We start from the raw sequence: 27,075 nt of genomic DNA on the forward strand, positions 1-27,075 counted from the left end.
GCACACCCATATATATACACATATACATACGCACACCCATATATATACATACACACGCACACCCATATATATACACATACATACGCACACCCATATATATACACATATATATGCACACCCATATATACATATACATATGCACACCCATATATATACATACATGCACACCCATATATACATATACGTACACACACCCATATATACACATATACATACACACGCACACCCATATATATACACATACATACACACGCACACCCATATACACATATACATACGTACGCCCATATATACACACATATACATACGCACGCCCATATATACACATACATGCACACGCACGCCCATATATACACATACATGCACACGCACGCCCATATATACACACACATACATGCACACGCACACCCATATATACACACATACATGCACACGCCCATATATACACACACATACATGCACACGCACGCCCATATATGCACATACATGCACACGCACGCCCATATATACACACATGCACACACACGCCCATATATACACACACATACATGCACACGCACGCCCATATATACACATATGCACACCCATATATACACATATACATACACATGCACACCCATATATATACATATACATACGCACACCCATATATATACATATACATACACACGCACACCCATATATATATACACATATACATACGCACACCCATATATATACACATATACACACGCGCACCCATATATATACACATATACATACACATGCACACCCATATATATACATATATACATACGCACACCTATATACACACATACATGCACACGCACACCCATATATACACACATACATGCACACGCACACCCATATATACACACATACATGCACACGCACACCCATATATATACACATACATACACATGCACACCCATATATACACACATATACATACGCACGCCCATATATACACACATACGCACGCCCATATATACACACATACATGCACACGCACGCCCATATATACACACACATACATGCACACGCACGCCTATATACACACATACATGCACACGCACGCCCATATATATGCACACATACATGCACACGCACGCCCATATATACGCACACATACATGCACACGCCCATATATACGCACACATACGTGCACACGCACGCCCATATATACGCACACATACATGCACACGCACGCCCATATATACGCACACATACATGCACACGCACGCCCATATATACGCACACATACATGCACACGCACGCCCATATATACGCACACATACATGCACACGCACGCCCATATATATGCACATATAGATACACACGCACGCCCATATATACACATATACATACACACGCACGCCCATATATATACACATATACATACACACGCACACCCATATATACACATATACATACACACGCACGCCCATATATATACACATATACATACACACGCACACCCATATATATATACACACACACACACACAGTGTATTGGTTCTGGTTCTCTGGAAAACCCTAACATGATTCCTTTCTTATGGAAAGTCTCTCTTCCCACTCAATCCTACTTTCCTATCGACCTCACTAACTATTCCTTCTCCATCTCTGTTTTTTTTTCTCTGTTCTTGGCTTTCTTTTCTTATTTCATTGTTTTCCATCTACTTGTCATTTCAAGGACCATCTGTATGCCTATGACTCTCTCAATCTGTATTCTTTTTTATTTTAAAACTTTTTTGCTTTTGCTTTCTCTTCTTTATTTCTGAATGATCAATCTGTATCTTTACAGGTGCAACATATTCAAGAGCTGGTGTCCCTTGGATGGCCCACCAGCACCCCACTGCCCCACTTCCACCCTCTTGCTCCTCCCTTCCCCTGCCTTCTTCATTTCCATGAACGGCATCACAATCCACTCACCCAGTCATCCAAGCCACAGACTCTCTCCAAATACATTCAGTCATCAAATTCTGCAGACTGAGGCATGGTGAGGCAGTTCACCCCTGTAATTCCAGCATTTTGGAAGGCTGAGGTAGGTGGGTCGCTTGAGCCTAGGACTTTGAGACCAGCCTGGGCAAAATAGGGAGATCCTGACTCTTAAAAAAAAGAAAACAGTCTGCAGATTGTGCTTCCTTAATTTCACTCAAATGTTTCCTCTCCTTTATATTCCCATTGCTATTGTCTTGCTTCAAGTTCTCTTCATCTTATCTAGGGTATAGTCTCCCAACCGGAGTCCACATCTTCAATTTTACACCATTCCAATCCATCTTCCACACTGTTCCCAGAGAGATATTTCTGAAAAAACAAATATGACCAGATTTATCTCCCTCGTTAAAGCCCTTTATAACTTCTGCTGTCTACAGGATAAAGTGCAAACTCCCTCACATGGGACCAAAGCCCTATATAAACCAACCCCTCCCTACTTTTCCAGATTTGTCTCTATTCAGATGTACCTCACACTGTAAGTATCAGCTTGGCTATTTCTGTGAACTTTGCCCATGTTGCCCTTCCCCTGAGATCAGCTTCCCTCCGATGTTCTCTCTGTCTCTCTCTTTTTTTTTTTTAAAATTAGAGATGGGGTCTTGCTCTGTCACCCAGGCTGGAGTGTAGTGGTGTGACCATAGCTCACTGTAACTTCAGACTCCTGGGTTCAAGCAATCCACCTGCCTCTGCTTCTCAAGTAGCTAGGACTACAGCTGTGTACCACTCCACTAGCTAATTTGTTAAAAAATTTTCATAGAGATGGGGTCATGCTATGTTGCCCTGACTAGTCTCTAGCTCCTGGGCTCAAGCAATCTTCCTGCCTCAGCCTCCCAAAGCTCTGGAATTACAGGTGTGAGCCACCACACCTAGCCACCTACCATGTTCTTTTTTGTTGTTGTTGTTGAGACGGAGTCTCACTCTGTTACCCAGGCTGGAGTGCAGTGGCGGGATCTCGGCTCACTGCAAGCTCCGCCTCCCGGGTTCATGCCATTCTCCTGCCTCAGCCTCCCGAGTAGCTGGGACTACAGGCACCTGCCACCATGCTCGGCTAATTTTTTTGTATTTTTAGTAGAGACGGGGTTTCACCGTGTTAGCCAGGATGGTCTCGATCTCCTGACCTCGTGATCCGCCTGCCTCAGCCTCCCAAAGTGCTGGGATTACAGGCGTGAGCCACCGTGCCTGGCCCATGTTCTTATAATACTTTTAAGACTCAACTCAAAGCCACTTCCTCTCTAAAGCCTTTCCCAGTTGTCACCTCTGTCTCTCAAAGGTAGAACTGACCACTCCCTCCTTTGGGTTCACACTTGACCCTTGTACCTGTTTACCTGGCAGTCTCTCCCATCTAGTCTGTCATACTCTCAACAACCAAAATGGTGTTTCACTCATCTTTGCATTCCCAATACCTGTCATAGTATCCAGCACTTAAAATGCTTAGTAAATGAGTACAGAAGTGAATTTGTGACTAGAGTGGGTAGAGAAAGTCTACACACTCAGCCGAGGAAACTCAGGGAAAACAGAGTCACTCTGTTTAGAACCAGCTGGGGCTATCTCGAGCCACAGTGTATGCCAGTGACTCTCCACTCTGCTTGCACAGTAGAATTGCCTGGAGGGTATTTAGAAAATATGGATGGTGGGGTCCTAAAAAAAGCCAGTTAAATCAGAATCTTTAGGGGTGGGCCTAGACATGGGTGTTTTTTAGAGACTCCTCCAAGATTCTAGTGTGCAGTCAAAATCAAGAACCACTGGTGCAGAGCATTCCTGAAATGACTGCAGACAGACTACAGGGGAATGAGAGCAGACTCCTACGGTGCGGCTGAGCAGAATGCCCAGGTGACAAATAGCTCCTCCTCCAAGGGAAAAGCATGAGCATCACTGGTCTATGACACAGGCACGGCCTTGTAATCAATGATGAGGAATGCCTTCAAGAGCGACGCCAGATGGTAGCACTTGAATATTTTATGACTCAGCTCCAAGGAAGTTTGTTGAGAGGAAATACAGGTTGAGCATTCCTAGTCTGAAAAATCTGAAATTAAAAATGCTCCAAAATCCAAAACTTTTTTAGCACCGACATGGCACAAAAGTGGAAAATTCCACACTTGTCCTCATGTGACAGGTCACAGTTAAAATGCAGGTGTAGAACACACAGTTGATTCAGAATGCCTCCTCACCCCTGGAGGACCCACATCCTGGTCTTTCAACTGCTTCTGATGTTTCTTCTCACCTAAAAAAAAAAATACAAAAATACAGGGTACAGTGTGCAGTAGCCTTTTTTTTTTGAGACAAGTTTTTGCTCTGTCACCCAGGCTGAAATGCAGCAGCACTATCACGGCTCGCTACAGCCTCGAACTCCTGGGCCCAAGAGATCCTCCCACCTTAGCCTCCAGAGTAGCTGGGACTACAGGTGTGGCCACCATACCCGGCTAATTTTTAAAATATTTTGTAGAGACAGGGCCTCGCTATGTTGCTCAGGCTGGTCTCAAACTCCTGACCTCAGGTGATCCGCCCACCTCGGCCTCCCAAAGTGCTGGGATTACAGGCACGAGCCACCACGCCCAGCCATGCAATAACCTTTTAATCAAAACAGCATTGTAGTGGATACTAAAAGCCTACCATCGTTTGTTGTTGTTTCCAGCTATTCAGGTATTCTGATGGTGCTACTGTGCTGCTTAACCTTTACTCATTATTTTTTTCACTAAAATTTTTCCCGTTTTTTCATTTTTCATTAACAGCATATTTTTTACTATTACATACTTATGTTTGAATTAAGTATAAAAAAAGATTGCTCATCAGTAGCACATAAATTCAGTCAGGAATGATGGTGATGCCAAACAACTACAGACTGTCCACATGGGTGGCTAACATAGTGACACTTATGCTTTCTGATGGATCAATGTACTCAAGCTTTCTTTCAGGCACAACATTATGCAAAATATTACATAAAATTGTCTTCAGGCTATGTTAATAAGGTTATATAAAACATAAATGAGTCGGGCGTGGTGGCTCACGGCTGTAATCCCAGAACGTTGGGAGGCTGAGGTGGGCGGGTCACCTGAGGTCAGGAGTTCGAGATTAGCCTGGCCAACATGGTGAAACCCCGTCTCTAATAAAAATACAAAAATTAGCTGGGTGTGATGGCGCATGCCTGCAGTCCCAGCTACTCGGGAGGCTGAGGCAGGAGAATCACTTGAACCCGGGAGGTGGAGGTTGCAGAGAGCCAAGATTGTGCCATTGCACTCCAGCCTGGAGGACAAGAGCGAGACTCCATCTCAAAAAATATATATATAAATAAAAATAAATGAATTTCATGTTTAGACTTGAGTTCCATCCCCAAGATATCTCGTTACATATATGCAAATGTTCCAGGATCCAAAAAAAAAAAATTGAAATCTGTAACACTTCTAGTCCCAAGCATTTTAGATAAAGGATACTCAACCTATACTTACAGAGATGCAAAGCTTCCTCCTTCTCAAGGAAAATGCTGCAGGAGAGATCTTGGGAGCCCTTTAGTTCACTGACAAGGAAAGGGAAATAATGTAAAGAATTTTAGAATCCTACTCTGTTTGGATTCTTTTGGCTGTAACAGAAACAAAGGAAAAAGCTTAAGCAACTCTATATTTCAAGATTAAAATTCAATATGGTTTCAGGCATAGTTGGATCCAGGACAGAAGTATGTCATAAGGGAACTTCCTTTGTTTCTCCATCTCTTGGTTCCACTTTTCTGTGTGTTGGTTTCAGTTTCCCATAAGGTTAATTCATGTGGCAGCAAAAATAGCCACTAGCAGCTATAGGCCCATCCCATCCTTACATGTACCTAGCAGTCCAGTGAACAGAAAGTATCTCTTCAGTTGCTACAGAATCCCAGAGATGTCTCTATGTAGCCCAATCACATCATATTCTTATCCCTGAACCTGAGGCTAGGGGGATGCAATTCTCTCTTGTGCCTACTTCCAGGACCATAAGGGTGGAGTCAGTTTCATCTGAACCACATAGATTAAGAATGTGGGGTGGCACTGTTCTCCAAAGAGATGCTAAATAGGAAGAGAGAAGTCTATTTCATATGGTTCAGCTGGTACACCCTCTTGTGATTATGATCCTGTCATAGTTACTATTCTTTGGTTACAATCCGAAGAATCTGACTCTGGATAATAAGGAAAAAAATACCATAAGATATTGGTTCACTCACATAATCAAAGGGAAAGGTAAAAAATTGGGCCTTGAAATGATCAGGAACCAGGGATAGTCTGAAGAAAGAGTAATGATAGATCTTCAACCACTTGCAGTCATCATTCGAGATTCAGATTCTATGGAGACAAAAATCTGATTGGCCTATATCCAAGGTGGAGGGAGCAGGCAGGTGGAATCGGGTTTGACGGTTCCATCTGTGCAAGAATCAAAAGAATGAGAGAGGGGTAGTTTTCCTAAGCATAAGCAAGATGCTGTTCCTGGAAGGTGGAAAGGATGTTGGGCAGTAAAAAACAAAAGCTGTTCAACTACACACCCAAATGGTCCCTGTCCCCCTCTCACTCTGCTCTCAAACCTCAGAGGCCAGAGCAAGTAAGGATTCAATAAAGACCAAGCCAACTTTCTGCAATTTTGCTTCCTATATTAGCTAAAAGTATCCAATGTGTTTGCAGTAAAATGTTCTAGCTTGGATCTGAAATCCCAAACATTGAATAACAATTACAAAAGCTTTCTAATGTAGCTCTGTTACTGAGACTACTAAATGCATGCTTCTGCACAAAGACCTGATCCGCTTGGAAGAAGGTCATCTTTTCCAGTATCAACCACTTGGAGAAGCAAAGGGCAGGACTCAGGAAAAATCTCTTAACTGATTATCTGAATGTAGAGGATCTCGCTGTAACAGTGCAGGAAATGAATTGGAGCAGGTCAAGGCTGGAGAAGACGGGAGGCAGGGAGACCGGTGGGGTTGTAGGTGGTATGCAGCAGTCTGCGGTATAGATATGCCACTACAGGTTTTACCAGCTTGCTAGTTATATTAAGTTTACAATCAAATAATGCTGCAGTGGTGTGGTCACAGCTCAGTGGACCCTCAGCGTCTCAGGTTCAAGAGATCCTCCCACTGCAGCCTCTAGAGTAGCTGGGACTACAGGCATCCACCACCACGCTTGGCTAGTTTTTAAATTTTTTATAGAGACAGGGTTTCACTGTGTTACCCAGGCTGGTCTTGAACTCTTCGACTCAAGTAATCCTCCTGCCTCGGCTTCCCAAAGTGCTAGCATTACAGGTGTGAGCCACCACACCTGGTCCACATTTCTAATTATGACTGATACTATTAAATTGCCCTACATAGAGATTCTACCAATTTACACTGCCAACGAAGAAAGCCCACTGGCCTAGATCAATGGTTCTCCAACTTTAGTGTTCATCAGAATCACATGGAGGTCTGGTTAAAACACAGAGTGGTGGGCCCCAGGCCCAAAGTTTCTGATTCAGAAGGTGAGATGTGGGACCTAACAATCTGCACTTCTAAAAAGTTTTCAGATGTAGGTTGAAAATCACTGCAATAGATAAACTTGGCTTCCACCACTTCATAGACCTGTTCTCCCCAAGTCAGTAAGTTCCTCTTCGGTTCTGTGGGCTTTTCTCCACCTCCATTTTGCTTAACTTTTCTGCTACATTTTAGATGTTTGTCTTTCTTTTCTTTCTTTCTTTTTCTTCCTTTTCTTTCTTTTTCTTTCTTTTCTTCCTTTTTCTTTCTCTTTTTTCTTTCTTTTCTTCCTTTTTTCTTTCCTTTTCTTTCTTCTCTTTCCCCCCCTCCCTCCCTTCTCCCTCTTTCTCTCTCCCTCCCTCCCTTCTCCCTCTTTCTCTCTCCCTTCCTCCCTTCTCCCTCTTTCTTTCTCTCTCCCTTCCTTCCCTCCCTCCCTCTTTCTTTCTTACTCCACCTCCCCCTTCCTCCTTCTTCTCTTCTCTCTTCTCTTCTGTTCTCTTCTCTCTTCTCACTTGGTCCTGTTAAGTTTTCTTTCCTTGGCTCTCCTGTCCCTTAATGGACTCGGGCTTCATTTATTAGCCCACAGCTTTTCACCCAGAAGGAAAGCTCATTCCTTCTCAAGACTAAAAATATAAAGAGAATGTAAAGGCTGATGGGCAGGGTGGCAGGCGCCTGTAATCCCAGCTACTCGGGAGGCTGAGGCAGGAGAATTGCTTGAACCCGGGAGGCCGAGGTTGCAGTGAGCCAAGATTGCACCACTGCACTGCAGCCTGGGTGACAGAGCGAGACTTCATCTCAAAAAAATAAATAAATAAACAAACAAATAAAAAGAATGTAAAGGCTGAAGCCATCTTTTGATCCTAACAGGAGAGTCTGCGTTGCTAAGACAGAAACCAGATCCTGATGACACTATTTGAACCCTCTCTATTCAGCCATACCTGATGCCAGCCTTACTTTTTTTTTTTAATGGGAGCAATTGTTTTTAAAAAATCAAACAGCAATTTTGATGGCAATACCCTATCCCAGCTTTTCCCCACTCCCAGTCCCCTTTCTGCTCCCTGAAACAAGCTCATTGTTAGGCAGTTTATTTTCTTACACAGGACAGTAAGTTATTTTTGCTTTTTACAAAATCAGGACACTGACAAGTGTGTCTTGAAGAAGCCTTTATTTAATTTCCACAAAGGTGATCCTGAATAATTTCAACTATTTGAGTTGTTTAATCTGATATTTCCTTTACTTGCTTCCATATTTCTAAATAAGGTGTTTACTTCAATTTTTAAAGATCAGTTTCAAATGTAATCATCTACTGACTTCATAAGAGGTCAGCTTTCAGCTAACTCACACCTTACCCCACTTCCTGTGTTTCCCATCCTTTATAACTAAATACATCACACTTTTGGTTAAAATAGTAGTATTGCTGGGGCTGGGCACGGTGGCTCACGCCTGTAATCCCAGCACTTTGGGAGGCAGAGGTGGGTGGATCACAAGGTCAGGAGTTCGAGACCAGCTCGGCCAACATAGTGAAACCCCATCTCTACTAAAAAAAATACAAAAAATTAGCCGGGCATGGTGGTGGGCGCCTGTAATCCCAGCTACTCGGGAGGCTGAGGCAGGGGAATTGCTTCAACCCGGGAGGCGGAGGTTGCAGTGAGCCGAGATCACGCCATTGCATGCACATGTCTGGTGACAGTGCAAGACTCCATCTCAAAAAAAAAAAAAAATAGTAGTATTGCTGTTGCTTTGACTGTAAATATTATTCAATGATGAGCCAAGTAATTTATGACTATGTTTCCTTATTTGGGTTGTTGTTTTGGGGTTTTTTGGTTTTGTTTTTGCTTTTCCTGGTGTTAGTGATTGCTTTTCTTTTTTCAAATATTTAAATATTTTTAAATCTCTGCATATCTATCCAACTATTTTTTAAAGTTTGTCAAATGCTCAATATTATTCTCAAAAGATCAAACATATCATAATTTATAGATTTTATTTTTGTTGTTAAGACTTCTTTTCTTACTGATACTCTGTTTTTGTTTGTTTTGAGATAGAGTCTCGCTCTGTCACCCAGGCTGGAGTGCAGTGGTGTGATCTCAGCTCACTGCAACCTCTGCCTCCTGGGTTCAGGTGATTCTCCTGCCTCAGCCTCCTGAGTAGCTGGGACTACACGCACGTGCCACCACACCCAGCTAATTGTTGTATTTTTAGTAGAGACCGAGTTTCACCATATTGGCCAGGCTGCTCGCAAACTCCTGACCCTATGATCTGCCCACCTCGGCCTCCCAAAGTGCTGGGATTACAGGCATGAGCCACTGTGCCCAGCCTACTCTGTTATTTTTTTATCTGCCAGTTGCTGGTAAGTTCCAGGGTAGAGTGATAAACTGGCAAAACAAACTTTTTATTTCTGGACTCCAAATAGCACCATAAAAAAAGATATTTTCTGGGACCATTGAGTCTCTTGAAAGAATACTTCAGTATCTGCTTAGGAGTTATTCCAAGAGCAGGGCTGGAGAAAAATTGGAGGATGAGGAGCCACTATTCAGCATACAGACTTTTGTTTAATCTGCTTCGTTTAAGCACTGTGCTTTACTTCCAGTTTCCAAAGTACCATATACCTCCAAGTTCTGAACCTCTCCTTCACTCAAGGACCTTCTACCTTGCAAAAATACATCTACCTTGTAGGTTTGTAACTTTATTCCTTTGTTTTATTTCAATGAGTGTTTTGGAAGGGAGATAAGTACATGTGGTCAATTCATCATGCTTTTACAGACTATTTTTCTCAAACTTGTTTAACTCAGGAATTAGTCTTGCAGGGTCTAATTTTCATAGTCATTTATTTTTGCATCTGACTCCATGCTTCTCAGTTGCATTTCCTTCTTATGAAGTATATATATATATATATATATATATCTCTTTTGGAGTTTAGAGTGAGGGTATATGAGTAGAAAACTCCCCATTTTTGTCAGTTTCTTCAGCAGCTTTATGGTTTATTATAAGGTGAACATCCTTGTAATCACTTCCTAAACCAAGAAATAGAACTTTGTCAGCCACACCAGAAGCCTGTCCATGTGCTCCATCCCAATCACAAACTCCTTTCACCCCCATCACTACCCTGACTTTTTAAATAACCACTTCTTTCTGCATTTAAGTATATCTCTAGACATTATAGTCTTGCTCATTAATTTAATGTCTTTTATGCCTCCTTTAAGCTATAGGTTCTATTTCTTACCCCCCCCCCCACTTATTATATATATATTGAATAACCCAGTTGTTTACTTTGCAGGGTTCCCCATGGTCTGGATTTTGCAGATTGCACACTCATGGCATATTTCAGTATGCTCCTTTGTCCTCTATTTCTGTAAACTGGCAGTTGGGTCAAGAAGCTTGAGCACACTCAGTTTTAATCCCTTTGGTAAAACTACACGTTATTATGAATTTATATATTTAAACATATATGATGGGTTTCAGTCCATTCTAATTATTACCTTTATTGAAACTCAAATTGTCCTATCCATGGCCAATAGGAGCCTCTTCTAGTTGGCTGGGTCCTTTGGACATGACTCCAGAAGTCTTTAATCATTTCTCTGCTCTCTAGTATAATAAGATATTTCATGCTCATTCCATACATTTCCTGCCCTAAACCTAGAACCCCTTGTTTCTTTTAGTGGGACTTGGCATTTCATACTATATATCTATATATCTATATATCTATATACATATAGATATATGTATATAGTCATGTGCTGCATAATGACATTTTGGTCAACAATGAATGTCATATACCACTGTGATCCCACAAGATTATAACAGAGCTGAAAAATTCCTATTGCCTAATGACATCTTTATTTCATTTTATTTTGAGACAGGGTCTTGCTGTCACCCAGGCTGGAGTGCAGTGGCGCAATCACTTAGTGACATTTTGATGATCCTGACCCTGTATGGTCCTAGGCTAATGTGTGTTTGTGTCTTCATTTGTAACAAAAAAAGCTTAAAAAGTAAAAAAAATAATAATTATCAAAAACTTTAAAAATAAAAAGCTTATAGAATAAGGATACAAAGAAAATATTTTTGTACAGTTGTACAATGTGTTTGTGTTTTAAGCCAAGTGTTATTACAAAAGAGTTGAAAAGTTTTTAAAAAATCAAAAACTTTGTAAGGTAAAATGTTGAAATAAACTAAAGGTAATTTATTGTGGAAGAAAAAAAATTTTAAATAAATTTAGTGTAGCCTAAGTGTACAGTTTTTATCAAGTCTCCAGTAGTGTGCAGTGATGTCCAAGGCCTTCACATTCACTCACCACTGACTCACCCACAGCAACTTCCAGTCCCGCAGGCCCCATTTATAGTAAGTGCCCTACACAGGTGTATCATTTTTAACCCTTTATACTGTATTTTTACTGTATTTTCTATGTTTTGATATATTTAGATGTACAAATACCACTGTGTTACAACTGCCTGCAGTAATCAGTACATTAATATGCTGTACAGGTTTGTAGCCTGGGAGCAATAGGCTATACCATATAGCCTAGGTATATAGTAGGCTGTACCATATAGGTATGTGTAAGTAGTACAGTCTATGGTGTTCCCATAAGGACAAAGTCGCCTAATGATGCATTTCTTAGAACATATCCCTGTTGTTAAGTGATTCATGACTCTGAGAGTGTGTGTGTGTGTGTGTGAGAAATGTTAGGATACATATATATATATGTATTTCAGAAAAAAATTTTTTTGAATTATAATGTGTTATAATTAGTTCTGTTACCTGTCTTGGGTTTTCTTTATCAAGAACTTCTATATGTTGGATCTTCTTTGCCTATTTTCAATATTTATCATTTCTCTCAAATTATTTCTGTTTACATTTATTTTTGATTAAAAAACTCTTTCAAATTGTAGTTCTTTTCAGACACTATTGTATTTTCTTATTCTTTTATTCCTTGTATTTTAGTCCTGTTTTCTGAAATCAGTTTTTCTTTTATTTCTAACTCTTTCCCAAGTTCTGTTACTTCATTCCTGAGTTTTTCTTCTGACTTGTTTTGCTGTTTCATGTTTCATATCATTTTATATCTTTACAGTGACACTGTGCCAGGTGTTACATAAACAGTGGTATTCAAAACAAAGTCCATGTCTCCAATAATCATATTTCATTCATTCCAAGCCACATTTATTTCTTTGTTTCTGTTTCTCTTTCTTCCCTCACCCCAACTTGGAATGCTTGTTTAAACATTAAAATTTTCTCATAGTTGATTTTAAAATGAAATCTGTAAGGGTAAACTTTTCTAGCTATAGGCTACCATAATCTTTCCCTTATTTTGAATTCTTGAATAAGTTTTCAATTTTCTTGACAGTCTGTCCCTTGAACTTAGATCATTAGCTTTTAAAGGAAAAAAATTATGGCTTTTTATATCTCCCAGAATAAAGCCAACAATGACTCTGGGGCTGGGCGTGGTGGCTCACACCTGTAATCTCAGTACTTTGGGAGGACAAGGCGGGTGGATTGCTTGAGCTCAGGAGTTTGGGACCAGCCTGGGCAACAAACACAGTGAGACGCCCCTCTCTACAAAAAATGAAAAAAATGAGCCGGGGGCAGTGGCACGTGCCTGTAGTCCCAGTCACTCGGGCTGAGGTGGGAGGATAGTTTGAACCTGGGAGGTCAAAGCTACAGTGAGGAGTGCCTACACTGCTGCACTCCAGCCTAGGTGACAGAGTGAGACCCTGTCTTTAAAAAAACAAAGAAAAAAAAAAAGAATGACCCTGGGCATTGTTGGAACTCAGAAAACAATACCCCAAAATGAAGACCTCAGAAGCAAAATATTTTTCCCACCTTCTCCAACCCTCCTGTCTCTCAATCCCATTCTTCCCCCCACCCCCACCCCCAAGGCTAGTCATAGAAACTGGAATCCGTCTTTCCCAAAGCAGGGCATAGAAACCAAAACCCCACCCTTTCCCAAAGCCAGCCACAAACCTAAAAATATTACTCTAACCTCCCTGCACCCCTTTCTGTGCAAATATTGGACATAGAGAAATTATCTGGCAGAGCGCAGTGGCTCACGCCTGTAATCCCAGCACTTTGGGAGGCCGAGGCGGGTGGATCACCTGAGGTCAGGAGTTCAAGACCAGCCTGGCCAACATGGTGAAACCCCGTCTCAACTAAAAATACAAACAAAATTAGCTGGGCGTGGTGGCGGGCGCTTGTAATCCCAGCTACTTCGGGAGGCTAAGACAGGAGAATCACTTGAACCCGGGAGGGGGAGGTTGCAGTGAGTCGAGATCGCACCATCGCACTCCAGCCTGGGCGACAAGAGCAAAACTCTGTCAAAAAAAAAAAAAAAAAGGAAAAGAAAAGAAAGATTATCTGACCTACCTTGTTTAACTGTTGTAGGCCACAGCCCCCATTCCAGAGGGTCCTGTTCCGTACCCAGAAGGAATGAATGCTGCAGACAGGCCAAGGAGAATCTAGATAGGCCTTGCTGGGTTTTCTTGCCTGTTTGCATCAGAGTGTTATTTGTCCAGTCATTTTTTTTTTGAGACGGAGTCTCGCTCTGTCGCCCAGGCTGGAGTGCGGTGGCGCAATCTCGGCTCACTGCAAGCTCCGCCTCCCGGGTTCACGACATTCTCCTGCCTTAGCCTCCTGAGTAGCTGGGACTACAGGCGCCCGCCACCACGCCTGGCTAATTTTTAGTATTTTTAGTAGAGACGGGGTTTCACTGTGTTAGCCAGGATGGTCTCGATCTCCTGACCTTGTGATCCGCCCGCCTCAGCCTCCCAAAGTGCTGGGATTACAGGCGTGAGCCACCGCGCCCGGCCTTGTCATTTTTTTATACGGCTGTCCATGCTTTGTTGAACCTAAGCATACAAATACACGATTTCCCTTGTTATCTTTGGGTCTTCATTCTGAAGGCTCCCGTGTCACATAAAACGATGGTCAAATCAATGTCTATGTCTTTTCTCCTATTAAGTGCCTCCTGTCAGTGACTTTCAGCGAAACTTCAGAAGGTAAAGCGGAAGTTTTCCCTTGGCCCGGACAGCATCATCATTAATATCATTAATAAATATTCCCACAGTATTTGGCCCTTGTACGTCCTTTGTATGGTGCTGGGGATACAATAACATATCGCGGCAGAGATTTTCAAATGTAAAAGAAGAGAGATTATACTGATTTAAAAGCTAGATTCTGTCCTCACCCTGGAGCTAGTCTGCATTTACGAAAACTTACTTTCCACTGCGGTAGACAGACGCTTTCTACTGCAGCGGAACTGTGCTTTTCCTCAAATCTAGTCTCAAATTTAGGTTCCTTTTCATTTTGTGTTATGGAAAGGCCCTCAAGCGTATCCCAGGCTTTGGAGCCTTTTGTCAGTAGTCTGGCCCATGTATAATTTCCCCTTCCTCTGAATTATACATAGCACCTCACTGGTTATATTTTAATACACTTTCCTACGTCTCAGTGGTACTTTCCTATATTAATATATATCCCAGTTTAGTTTGGCTTTTAATTTCTTTTCTTCTAAGGGGATAGATGCGTTCTGTACCACCTTCTCGAGTACTAATGGTTAACTGGAATGAACACAAGCAACAAACCCTCCGGCCTGGAGCCCAAAACAACAGTCGCGGTTCTGCAACAGAAAAGGCTGCGCTGGCCCTGGGACCTGTCTCGGAAATGCTCCTCATCCATCTAGTTTCTCCCAGGACAACTAGGCCCAACCCCACGGGAATATACAGAGACGCCTCGGGTCACAGACTTAAAGCTGTAAAAGGGAGGAGGCGACGGTCTGGTCCCAGTCGCCGACCAGCCACCGACTACTAGGGCCCGAACCCGGGACTGCAGACGCACCTCCCCGCCCTCCCTTCCCAGCTCCGCCTGGCGGCGGGCGTTGCTCCTGAGGGGTGGGGCTTCCGTTTCCGGCGGGGGATTGTTGACGCCTGCGGCTGCTGCGGTGGTGACGGGGCTGTTGGGGAGGGGCCATTGGGGGAGGGAAACGGAGCAGTGACAGGTATCCCTGAGGGTGCTGCTGAGGCGACGATGGCCGAGGGGCCCGAGGAAGCCCGAGGCCACCCTCCCGGGCAGGACGATGGCGGAGGGGACCACGAGCCCGTCCCTTCCCTGAGAGGCCGTCCTACCACCGCCGTCCCATGCCCCCGCGACGACCCCCAGGCCCCGGGCCGGCCCACAGCCCCGGGCCTCGCGGCCGCCGCCGCAGCCGACAAATTGGAGCCGCCGCGCGAGCTCAGGAAGCGCGGGGAGGCGGCCTCCGGCTCCGGTGCAGAGCTGCAGGAGCAGGCGGGCTGCGAGGCGCCCGAAGCCGCGGCGCCACGAGAGAGACCGGCTCGGCTGAGCGCCCGCGAGTACTCCCGGCAAGTGCACGAGTGGCTGTGGCAGTCCTACTGCGGCTACCTCACCTGGCACAGCGGCCTGGCCGCCTTCCCAGCCTACTGCAGCCCCCAGCCCTCCCCGCAGAGCTTCCCTTCGGGCGGCGCTGCAGTCCCCCAGGCCGCGGCGCCGCCGCCCCCGCAGCTGGGCTATTACAACCCCTTCTACTTCCTGAGCCCCGGGGCCGCGGGGCCTGACCCGCGGACAGCTGCCGGCATCAGCACCCCTGCTCCAGTCGCGGGCCTGGGACCCCGGGCTCCTCACGTGCAGGCGTCGGTCCGGGCCACTCCAGTGACGAGAGTAGGATCCGCAGCCCCTTCGCGAAGCCCGAGCGAGACCGGGCGACAGGCAGGTGAGAAGCGCGAGGTGGAGGCTGGGCGGAGTAGAAGGGTTTTCGGGGGCCTGTGGGGTAGAGCTGGCACGCTTTTTAGACCTGTACCTGCTGCTTCTACTCTGATTGACTATCCTGCCCGTTCACTGGCTATCGTTTGTCCAGGCCCTAAATTCCCAAAATGTACAAGGAGGCAATACAGTTTCTTCTTCCTTTAGACCTGGCACTCCAAATTGATTCCCTTACTCATGGGACTAGTTGTTTATTCGTGAAAAGAAATTGCTCTTCAAACCATCCTCTTCCTTTGGTTTTCACGCTCTGCAGTGAGGGCCAAAGGTAAATTCGCAAATGGCAAACCCACTTTTGGAGGGGCTCGACTGGTAATGCTGAAAATTATTCAGACATTGGCTACTTAGGACAGTGGAACTGAACGGATGTAAAAGGAGATCGACATGGATACAAGTGGAGTTAGGAAGTTTTGATTGGGTCAAAGCTTCATTTGATCAATATCTTGTATATTGTGTAATTGTTTTTGCTTCTGTGTGTGAACTAGAATATTTTGAATTAGTTACACTTCTTAGTTTACTATTTAAACTATTAGTTAGACTTTTCGTTTATTTTAGTTAGCCACAGATAGATGGGACAAGAACTAGTTGATGCCTCTGATCCCAGTCAGAATTTAGGATGACAGATTGATACTCACTGGGTTTATTTTAAAGAAAGCAAAACAAACTAAAAAAACGGGTGGTGGGGGGGGGGATTACAGGGATTTACTTTATACTAATTGCCAATATTTAACCTTGATTTGTACTAAAAAATGTTTAATTTTGTGTGACTTAGATGTGATCACCTGGATTCTCCTCATTAGAATTCCTAGTGAAATGTAGTGGAATTTATCTGTGAAATCAGTTTTCTAGGGGGAAAGTGGGGGGGGGGGGGGGGGACAAGGTCTGCTTCTATCGCCCAGCCTGGATAGTGCAGTGGCGATCTCGGCTCCCTGCAACCTCCGCCTCCCAGGTTCAAGCCGTTCTGCCACCTCAGCTTCCCTAGTAGCTGGGACTAAAGGCATGCGCCACCACGCCCGGCTAATTTTTGTATTTTTTGTTGAGACGGGGTTTCGCCATGTTGGCCAGGGCCAGACTGGTCTCGAACTCCTGGCCTCAAGCAATCTGCCCGCCTCGGCCTCCTAAAGTGCTGGGATTACAGACGTGTTGAAATCAATTTTTAAACGTTAAGGTGATGAAAGCAAACTTTAAGCTCAGTAAATAGTGGAGTCTCTGTTACTCTATTTTAGTAACATGGATTCTTGGTGGAATCAATATCAGTAGTTGCTGCATGGTTATAAATATTTTTTATTAAGTTGTACCTTGACTTTCTTTAGCAATTCATTACATGGCTTGTGTTCCAAGGCTTATGTGAAATGATTCGTTTTTCCTAACTTTTTTTTTTTTTAATTTACAGGCAGAGAATATGTTATTCCATCCTTGGCCCACAGATTTATGGCAGAGATGGTGGATTTCTTTATTCTCTTCTTTATAAAAGCAACCATTGTCTTAAGCATTATGCACCTCAGTGGGATAAAGTAAGTTGGGGACATTTGCAGAAAGGTTTTAATTTCTACTGTTTAATGATCTTGTTTTATTACATTCTGTTTGTCTACACGTGACTATATGGATAATGGGCTTGTCAGTGTCATGATTTCTTTATAAGAGCTTTGTTAGATTTATTGTTTTCTTGTTGATTTTAAGAAATAACTAGAAAGGAAAAAAAATAACTTACTGAATTCTATAAGATGTGTGGGAATCTCACCTATCAAAAATAGGTAAAAAGAGCCTCCAAACCTGCTTTGATTTTATTCACCTATTCTTTTAGCCCAGGAACTAATTTACCTCTCACTATCCTGTTCCCTCTTGCTATCTTGTGGAGTCTCTAAAGACAAAGGTATAAAGAGCTTTTGGTAGGTGAATTAATCAACTAGATGGCATTTCCAAATGGGATTGCATATACTGTGGGGCAAGTTCCAAGTGAACTTCAAAGTGAGACATTTATTTGAGTAATCCTTCCAGATTAACAATAATCATAATAGCAGTTACCACTTCCTGAGTACTTTCTATATGCCGTGTATTGAGCTTGCTCACTTCTTTATGTGGATTCTTATTTAATCTTAATACCAAGATGAGGTGTAGAGATTAATACCACCATTTTATAGAGTTTGAAATTTGGGTTTATGAAAAGTTGAGCACAGAACTTAAAATGTTACAAAGGTAGTAAGTGACAGAGTCAAGATACAAGCCTGTGCAGTCAAATTTCAGGGTCCTTGCCAGAAACCTGTTACTGTGATTCCTCCCTGTCCCTCCCTCTCACTCCACTACACATCCAGTGAAATACCAACTCCTTTATGTTCAATTTCCTGAATAGCTTTCAACCCCAGACCTCCTCACTGCCAAATCATTTTTCTTTTTTTGAGACAGAGTCTTGCTCTGTCACCCAGGCTGGAGTGCAGTAGTACAATTATGGCTCACTGCAGCCTTGATCTCCTGTGCCCAAGTGACACTCCCACCTCAGCCTCACAAGGAGCTGGGACCACAGGCATGCTCCACCATGCCTAGCTAATTAAAAAAAAATTTGTTTTTTGTAGAGATGGGGTCTCCCTATGTTGCCCAGGCTGGTCTCAAACTCCTGGGCTCAAATGATCCTCCTGCCTTAGCTTCCCAAAGTGCTGAGATTACAAGCATGAGCCACTGCACCTGGCCCATTTTTTATCATCATTGCTTCTCCCTACTCCGATTACTGTCGTCTCTTGCTTTTATAGCTGAAGCCTTCTAGTGGTAACTCAGTCTCCTGTTTTATCTCAATCCAGTCTCTGATATAAAACCAAAGTGATCATAAATCCTGGTTCTGTTCCTTTCCTACCTTAAAACCCTTCAATGGTTTCTCTTTTTGAAATTTTTATTGTTTTTTTAGAGATGGGGTCTGTGTTGCCCAGGTTGCTTTCAAAATCCTGGGCTCAGGCGATCCTCCCACCTCAGCCTCCCAAAGTGCTGGGATTACATGCGTGAGCCACCATGCTCAGCCCCTTCAATGGTTTCTCTTTACCAGCAGGATAAAGTCTGAATTTCATCATGTGGTTTATACTCAGGAGGCTGTCTCAACCTCCCAAGTAGGTGGGACTACAGGTGCATACCACCACACCCTGCCTTTATTTCTTAATCACTGCCACCTCTCACATTTAGCATATGAGCCACACCAAACTGCTTACAGCTTCTATCATATTCTCTCTTTCTCCAAGACATTCTCTCCTGCTGTTCCCTCTTTCTGGAACGTTATTTCCTCTTCTTAGTCTGGCTAACTTCTCTTCATCCTTCAGATCGTCATCTAACTGTCTTTTCTGGGAAACCTTCACAAGGTTAAGTGTATCTGGTATATGTTTCCATAGTATCCTAGGTTCCCCATCACAGCACTCATCCCACTTTATTATTGCTATTTATTTACTGTTCTGTTTTCTTTGCTAGGTTAGACCCTCCATGAAAGCAGGGACCATGCAAATTCATTCACCCTTATTTCCCCAGTGCTAGTACAGTGTCTGCTCATGATAATGCTGTTTATTTGATGAATAAACTAATGAATGCTTTATGATACTAGATGGTTGGGAATCTAAAGATTAGTTTAGAATTTCAATTAAAATGTATGACTTGCACTAATGAAAAAAAAGTCAGTGCTACTGTTCTGGTAACTAATTCTTTATAACCCCAAACTATTATTTTGTGTAGGGATATCTCTAAGTTTGCTATGCATTATATAATAGAAGAAATCGATGAAGACACATCAATGGAAGACTTGCAGAAAATGATGGTTGTGGCACTTATATACAGATTATTAGTTTGTTTCTATGAGGTAAGCTACTGACTTCAGCAAGAATTAATATTTAACAATCTAATTTTATGTTTTTACATTTTTTTTTTGAGACAGAGTCTCGCTCTGTCACCCAGGCTGGAGTGCAGTGGTGTGATCTTGGCTCACTGCAACCTCTGCCTCCTGAATTCAAGTGATTCTCCTGTCTCAGCCTCCTGAGTAGGTGGGACTACAGGTGCATACTACCACACCCGGCTAATTTTTGTATTTTTAGTAGAGACAGGGTTTTGCCATGTAGGCCAGGCTGGTCTCAAACTCCTGGCCTCAGTGATCTGCCCACCTTGGCCTCCCAAAGTGCTGGGATTACAGGCATGAGCCACTGCACCCAGCCAACAATCTAATTTTAGATTATCAGCCCAAGACGAAAAAGTAATAGAAATTTATAATTATTCATGTCTTTTCCACTTGTCTACTTTTCTGTTTTTTTTCCAAATTTTAACTAATCATTAAGTAAAAACTTTTGGAAGAGAGACATTTTACAATTTCTTTGTAATATTTTTCAGTCTTAGAAACTCAAATAAAATTTCACTTATAGATTGTGGTCCAAAAATATACTTGTAAATTGGTTGTGGAACTTCCAATGTAGTTTTCCGCAGAAGCAGCTTACTAGAAAGTATAGTAGTCATAGAGAAATATTACAGGAGACAGACATCTTGTGGTATTGGACATGTTAGAGACCTACGGAAATGCATAAAGTTGAATGGTTAACTTTTGAGTATTCTATGCAATTCTTTCAACTTGAAAAATTTAAAACATGAAATAATATGGTGGGAAAAGTTTATCTTTAAAATTGGTATAGTTGAGCCAGTAATTTTTAAATCATCCTTCTTTCCTTAGATAATTTGCATTTGGGGAGCAGGTGGAGCTACCCCAGGGAAGTTCCTGCTGGGGCTTCGAGTTGTGACATGTGATACATCAGTGCTTATTGCACCAAGTCGGGTTTTAGTGATTCCTTCCTCAAATGTTAGCATTACAACGTAAGTCCTTTTCTTAGCTTAATCTACTACATACTTATGAAAATAATGTGTTTTGGAATATTGGGGTTTTTTTCTTCATAGTAGATAGGCTTATATTTATTAAGTTTAAAACAAAGTTTGAATATTTATTTCAGTTGTGTTACATGATTGTAGACCTCTTTTACACTGTACATTTTCAAGATGATTTTTTTTTTTTTTTTGTGAGATGGAGTCTCGCTCTGTTGCCCAGGCTGGAGTGCAGTGGCACAATCTCAGCTCACTGCAGGCTCCGCCTCCCAGGTTCATGCCATTCTCCTGCCTCAGCCTCCCGAGTAGGTGGGACTACAGGTGCCCGCCACCACGCCTGGCTAATTTTTTGTATTTTTAGTAGGGACGGGGTTTCACCGTGTTAACCAGGATGGTCTTGATCTCCTGACCTCATGATCCGCCCACCTCCGCCTCTCAAAGTGTTGGGATTACAGACGTGAGCCACCATGCCCTGCCTCAAGATGATCATTTTATGAATTATAAGTCACAGTACGAGAGGATGATTTGGGTGTTGATGCTGTATTAGTGCTCCACAATCAGCTTTATTATTCTCTGGATCTGTGGATGTTAGGTCAGGTACTAATCTGCCTTGAGTCTCCATTTGGCCGTACCTGTCATTATTCCATCTTGAATAGGCAGTAGAGTTTTGACAGCTATGCATTCGTGCATCCTTCTCCTGCTGTTAGGTGAGAGCTTGTAATACTGCCAGTATTCAAGGTTAGCTGTTGGCATCTAGCGCTGGGGGAAGGTACAACCAGTGATAATGGAAACTGTGGAGGTCAGTGGCTGGTAGTCAATTGAGCCAAACAAGATATTGGCTGCAATTTTTGCCAGAATGATTCAGAGCTGGATTGTTACATCAAGAAATATAAACAAGTGATTCTAGAAACCTTGGTTTTGCCATCTTCAAATTTTTCTTAAAATTTGGTAGTTATAGCCAGGCACAGTGGCTCACGCCTGTAATCCCAGCACTTTGTGAGGCCGAGGTGGGCAGATCATGAGGTCAGGAGATCGAGACCATCCTGGCTAACACGGTGAAACCCCGTCTCTACTAAAAATACAAAAAATTAGCCGGGCGTGGTGGCGGGCCCTGTAGTCCCAGCTACTCAGGAGGCTGAGGCAGGAGAATGGCATGAACCCAGGAGGCAGAGCTTGCAGTGAGCTGAGATTGCACCACTGCACTCCAACTTGGGCAACAGAGCAAGACTCCGTCTCAAAAAAAAAAAAAAAAAAATTGGTAGTTATAAACCTACCTACTTCTTTTAATAAGAGTCAGTAATGGCTAATGTTTATTGAGTACTTTTTATATACCTGCACTGTTAATAACACTGCATATGTATTAATTTAATGCTAACAACCTCATAAGATAGAGACTAACAGTATCTATCATAAGATAGATACTATTGTTCTATATCTATAGTATCATAAGATACTATAGGTAGTATCTATCTATATACTATAGTATCTATATACTATAGGTAGTATCTATATACAATAGGTAGTATCTATATACTATAGGTAGTATCTATATACTATAGGTAGTATCTATCTATATACTATAGGTAGTATCTATATATCTATAGTATCATAAGATAGATACTATTGTTCCCTTTTTGCAGATGTGGAATACAACTAGTAATTGGTAGAAGATGGATCTGAATTTAACTAGTCTGGATTCAGAACCCACACTCCTAGCCACTGTACTTTTCTGCAGCCCTTCAGTGCACTAAAAGGCAGAAATCTAACATAAGTAGGATAATTCTCCATCCTGAGTGATTGTTGAAAGCTTTTAAAAGCTTTGCTTAATCACTGGATCATCCCACAAAGGAAAATGCTGATTAAAGAACACACAGTACTTTAAAATGCATGTTTTTTCTATAAGGTAGACAAATGGGACTACAGTAAGCATACTCAGAAAGTACTCAGAATTCATGTTCATTTCTTCTGAGAAAATACTAGAAAGCTCTGTAAACCATTAATTCAATATTCTGAGACATGTTTATTACTTTTTTTTATGTTGTTGAAGTCTTATTAGAAATAGCCCAGGTGGTTTGATCATGATACAGTGCTACTTGAAAATATATCAAAGGTAAAAATTCTCTCAACTATACCTTGAATGTCTTTTTCCCTGTAGACTTCTGTAGAGAAGTATAATTGTGTTTTAAATGTCTATTTTGAACTTGATGGGATACCATTAATCTATATGTGATTTGATTACCTGATATTTTTGTTTTAACTTTTTAGGTCCACTATCCGAGCTTTGATCAAGAATTTTTCAATTGCTTCTTTTTTCCCTGCTTTCATCACACTGCTGTTTTTTCAGCATAATCGAACAGCTTATGACATTGTAGCAGGAACCATTGTGGTAAAAAGAAATGGGGTCAGATGATGCCCCCCAAAACCCTGATTTCCACACACTAAGACTAAATTATGTATCAAGGCCATCAGTATCCCTGGGTTACACTAACTGATGATTTAGAAATTAAAGCAGTCACTCCAGTGATGCAGGTGACTACTCTGAAAGTATTCATTTTACTTGAATGCCAAAGAACTTGTCCAGAAGAAAAACCTGTTAAATTCAAGTACTAAAATTTTTAGATCAAAAAGGCAAATGATTTTATAAACAATGGACAATATATACTTTCTTAAGATCTAAGGTACCTTCTTAAGATCTAAGAATTTGCTGAAAGCATTTTCAGCTTTGAAATCTCCAAATGAAACTTTAAAATTTATTTTGGTTTATCCCAAAATAATGGAAAATGTCCAGTTGTGTTTTGTAAACACCTATGTAACTCATCTTTTAATTTACACTTCTTGGGGAAATTGTCTTTGGTGTTTAGGGGAGGGAATGAGAACACAAATTGGATAATCCACTGTCTCCCATCCCAGGAGGTGGTGAGTTGGCTACAAGAGAAAGGGACAAGTGAGGCAGGCCTAGCAGTTCCCTTACCTGAAGTTTTCAAATCCATACTGCAGTTCCCTCTCGTAATGATGTAACTTTACAACTATTCTTAATGCTTGAACATGTATTTAGGGGCAAGTTTCTCATGATGATGAAAAAGTATCAAGTCATATTGCTATGTTAATTGGTTTTTTTTTAAAAGGTAAGTTAGTGATTACTGTTAATGGTGGGGGAGTAAGTTTTCACTGTAAATTGAACTTATAATTTATGTGCAAGTGTTTTCAGTGCCCTGAATCAAACTATAAATATGTGGGGAGAAATCACCTCCATCAAACAGTTGCATATTTACTGTAAAAGTATTCCCAGTATGTGTGCAGCATGAAGAAAGTATTAGTGCTTCTCAGTGTTCTCAGTGTAAATTCTATTTATATACAGCATATTCACATACTACTTTCCTTATATTTTATATAGTTCTATGACTGTTGAAACATCAAGGAGTTAAAAAAATCTTAATATTTCATGATTAACTCTAAGTACTATTAATAGCTTGCGAAATATTAGCAATTTTCCCATTATGGACTATTCTCTCTAAAGCAAGAGAGACTAGCATTCCCAGACATTATTCTAGGGTCTTCAAGCTCATTTTGGGTCTGCTAAAGTTTGGGGGGAAATGTTAAGCAAAGTCATACTGTGTATATTGCCATTTTGCTTTATTCTTCTGTTGAAGCAAAATTGTGGGGTTTTATTATGTGTGTGTGCTTTTCCTGGATGTCCCAGTTAGCTGTGCTGAGATATACCTGTACTATTTATGGTTTAAGTTTTGATTCTTAGGTATTTTCTCCAGCTCTGACATTGTTTTCCAAAGACACACTAAACTGCATTGCACAGTTCAAAATTTGATTACTTAAAGGATCAATCAAGAATTTAAGATCAATTCTTGGTCTTAAATTTAACAGCAAACACAGCACATATCTATTATCACTATATTAATTTTCAAAGGTTTTTCTTTGACGTTTAAAACTGTGACAACAGATATTCACATTTGATTATAGAAACTTAATGTCTTAATAATTTTAGTACAAAATTTCATAAACCGTGTTTTTCAAAATAAGTTTATGTCAAATCCAGCTTCCCAGAAACACTAATAATTAAGTACATCAATGTACTAAATAAATCATTCACTTGCACCCATGGGGGGAAGATTTAGTGTTACTGCCCTTCACGGTGAAAAAAAGAAAAATCTTTCATTTTTAAAATTAGGAGATGTTACGTAACTTGGCACTTTAGTAGTGTATACACTAGCATTAGTTTATACACCACTTTTGCCGCTGGGGAATTCAAGTTGAAATGTCCCTCAATCATATAGGTCTGGAATACATCTTTCATTCATAATTTCTGCTCAGATAATTGAATAGTTTGCCATCGAGATTATTTTCATTTATACTATAAAACAAAAGCAAACTAGTCCAGTTTAATTTTTTGTACTTAGAATATTGCACATTTTCTATATATGAGTTATTCAGATTAGTATCTATGTAGGGTCAGTCAGATCCAACCATGGATTCGAGGTATTATACTGTATAACCCTACAAAATACATAGAAAAGTATTATTTGCCTTTATAATAGAACCCAAGAGTCTGTTTCAATTTATGAATTCAGTATTTGCACCAAGATTTTGATTCCCAAAGTAAGTTTGGAAAAAAATGACAAAACAACGAGGGAAGGAACCAGACCTTAGTGCCACATATTTTTCTCTTGGGGTTGTAAGGTAGTCTCCTGCTTTCCAGAACACTTTATTATATTTCACTTATAGACCCGATTTTCTGTGTCAAAGTATAATTCTCATGCTGAACCTGTAGCCTAAAAAGCCAAAAGAAAGTTGTCTTCATTGTACAAACATATTCATCACTTTAACAAAATAATAAGGGAACAAAATTTAGTATTCAAGTTGAGTGAGAATACTGTTTCAATGAGCATGTCCCTAAGATAAACCAGAATTGGCAGTTAATTTAGGCGTCTAGAAAATCTCAGTTCCCACCAGTAAAATTATCCTGAGTAGCTAATGCACCTTGAGAAAAATCTGGCATACTGAATAAATAACATTAACTTGGGAGCCAAGAGCTGGGTAAGCCTTACCTTTAGACTACTCTGTGACTACAGAAATAAAGCCAGCACTTTTGGAACTAATAAGCCTTCACTTGTCAGTATCATAAAGAGTATTGCCCAACTGAACTTTGCTCCCACTGGTTCAGTAGTTACTTATTTCTGCCTAAGCACTCACCTTCCGATTTTACCCAAGTATATATATAGGATAGAAAAAAATGCATTATATTTGAGAGCTACTTCGCCCAAATTACAAAATGAGTGTTTTTAGATTCAAGTGACAGTAAAAGGATTTGTTCCCTTCAGTGACTTCAGTGTTTTAGTTATGCATAAGTATTTCTAGCAAAGGAAGGGTAGAAAGGAATTGAAAATTAATTTACACTAGTTGCTACTTGGGAATAAAGGGCTTTTTGAGGGGGGTATGGATATTAAATGTTTTCGTTATATACTTATCCCTATTAAAACAGGCAGTTGTTTCTTTGAATATGCCTAAGTAACAGTATTAAAATCTGACAGACAAGTAACATGTCAATTACTTGATATTCCTTGTCTCCAGTACCACAGGCCACTCTTGACATCCCATGTTTGCCTGGATAAAGTTCCCCATTTCAAACAGTATACATACTTCTTTGCAGTTCATTATAGTAAGGCTTAACCTGTAAACAGTATCTGATGGCCCACCTATAAATAAAATTCAGCATTCTATTTTTAATAATTTGTATGCCACCAATTTGTATTATTTGTCTCAATAAATACTTAGTCATCGATGCATCTGTATTTTGTCTATTTCTTTGAGACAGTTTGCTCTAGAATCTCCTGCTTAGGGAGACCTTGCCTCCAAATACAGGTTTTCCAGTGGGTTTAGCAGTAAACTAGAATGCTTCCAGAAATAGCTATGAAAAAAGAATCGCCCATCTTTAGGGATATATTCTTTTAGCAGGCACACTCAGAATTTACCTGTACATGAATTAAGCTATTAAACTAATCCAGTCCTTCAAGAGTTGAGTTGTTGTTAACCATCAC

At 41.3% G+C, this 27,075-nt stretch overlaps 1 protein-coding gene and 1 long non-coding RNA gene across 3 annotated transcripts; one reads left to right on the forward strand and one right to left on the reverse strand.

The window, feature by feature from the left end:
* Window positions 1-1,848: 1,848 nt before the first annotated feature.
* On the reverse strand, window positions 1,849-14,965 carry LOC109027327 (uncharacterized). 2 transcript variants are annotated; one of them, XR_008680760.1, is made up of 4 exons: window positions 13,796-14,965; window positions 5,439-5,506; window positions 4,164-4,216; window positions 1,849-2,307 (listed from the first exon to the last, which is right to left on the reverse strand). It is a non-coding gene; the product is annotated as an uncharacterized lncRNA (long non-coding RNA). The 2 variants fall into 2 exon arrangements; XR_008680759.2 differs by lacking the exon at window positions 1,849-2,307 and having other exon boundaries at window positions 3,786-4,216.
* Window positions 14,941-26,819, forward strand: FAM8A1 (family with sequence similarity 8 member A1). The gene is made up of 5 exons (XM_019028778.3): window positions 14,941-16,151; window positions 17,592-17,712; window positions 19,901-20,024; window positions 20,880-21,019; window positions 23,291-26,819. Exons 1-5 carry the CDS (start codon window positions 15,452-15,454, stop codon window positions 23,433-23,435), a joined length of 1,230 nt encoding a protein of 409 aa, XP_018884323.2. The 5' UTR covers window positions 14,941-15,451; the 3' UTR covers window positions 23,436-26,819.
* Window positions 26,820-27,075: the final 256 nt, after the last annotated feature.

This window comes from Gorilla gorilla, chromosome 5 (assembly GCF_029281585.2).
Source record: "Gorilla gorilla gorilla isolate KB3781 chromosome 5, NHGRI_mGorGor1-v2.1_pri, whole genome shotgun sequence".
Classification (NCBI taxonomy): Eukaryota; Metazoa; Chordata; class Mammalia; order Primates; family Hominidae; genus Gorilla; species Gorilla gorilla.

Coding starts and splice junctions, on each gene's coding strand:
- FAM8A1 (XM_019028778.3), top strand. CDS start 15,452: ATGGCCGAGGGGCCCGAGGAAGCCCGAGGCCACCCTCCCGGGCAGGAC. Junction 16,152..17,591: donor CGAGACCGGGCGACAGGCAG/GTGAGAAGCGCG, acceptor TTTAATTTACAG/GCAGAGAATATGTTATTCCA. Junction 17,713..19,900: donor ATGCACCTCAGTGGGATAAA/GTAAGTTGGGGA, acceptor TATTTTGTGTAG/GGATATCTCTAAGTTTGCTA.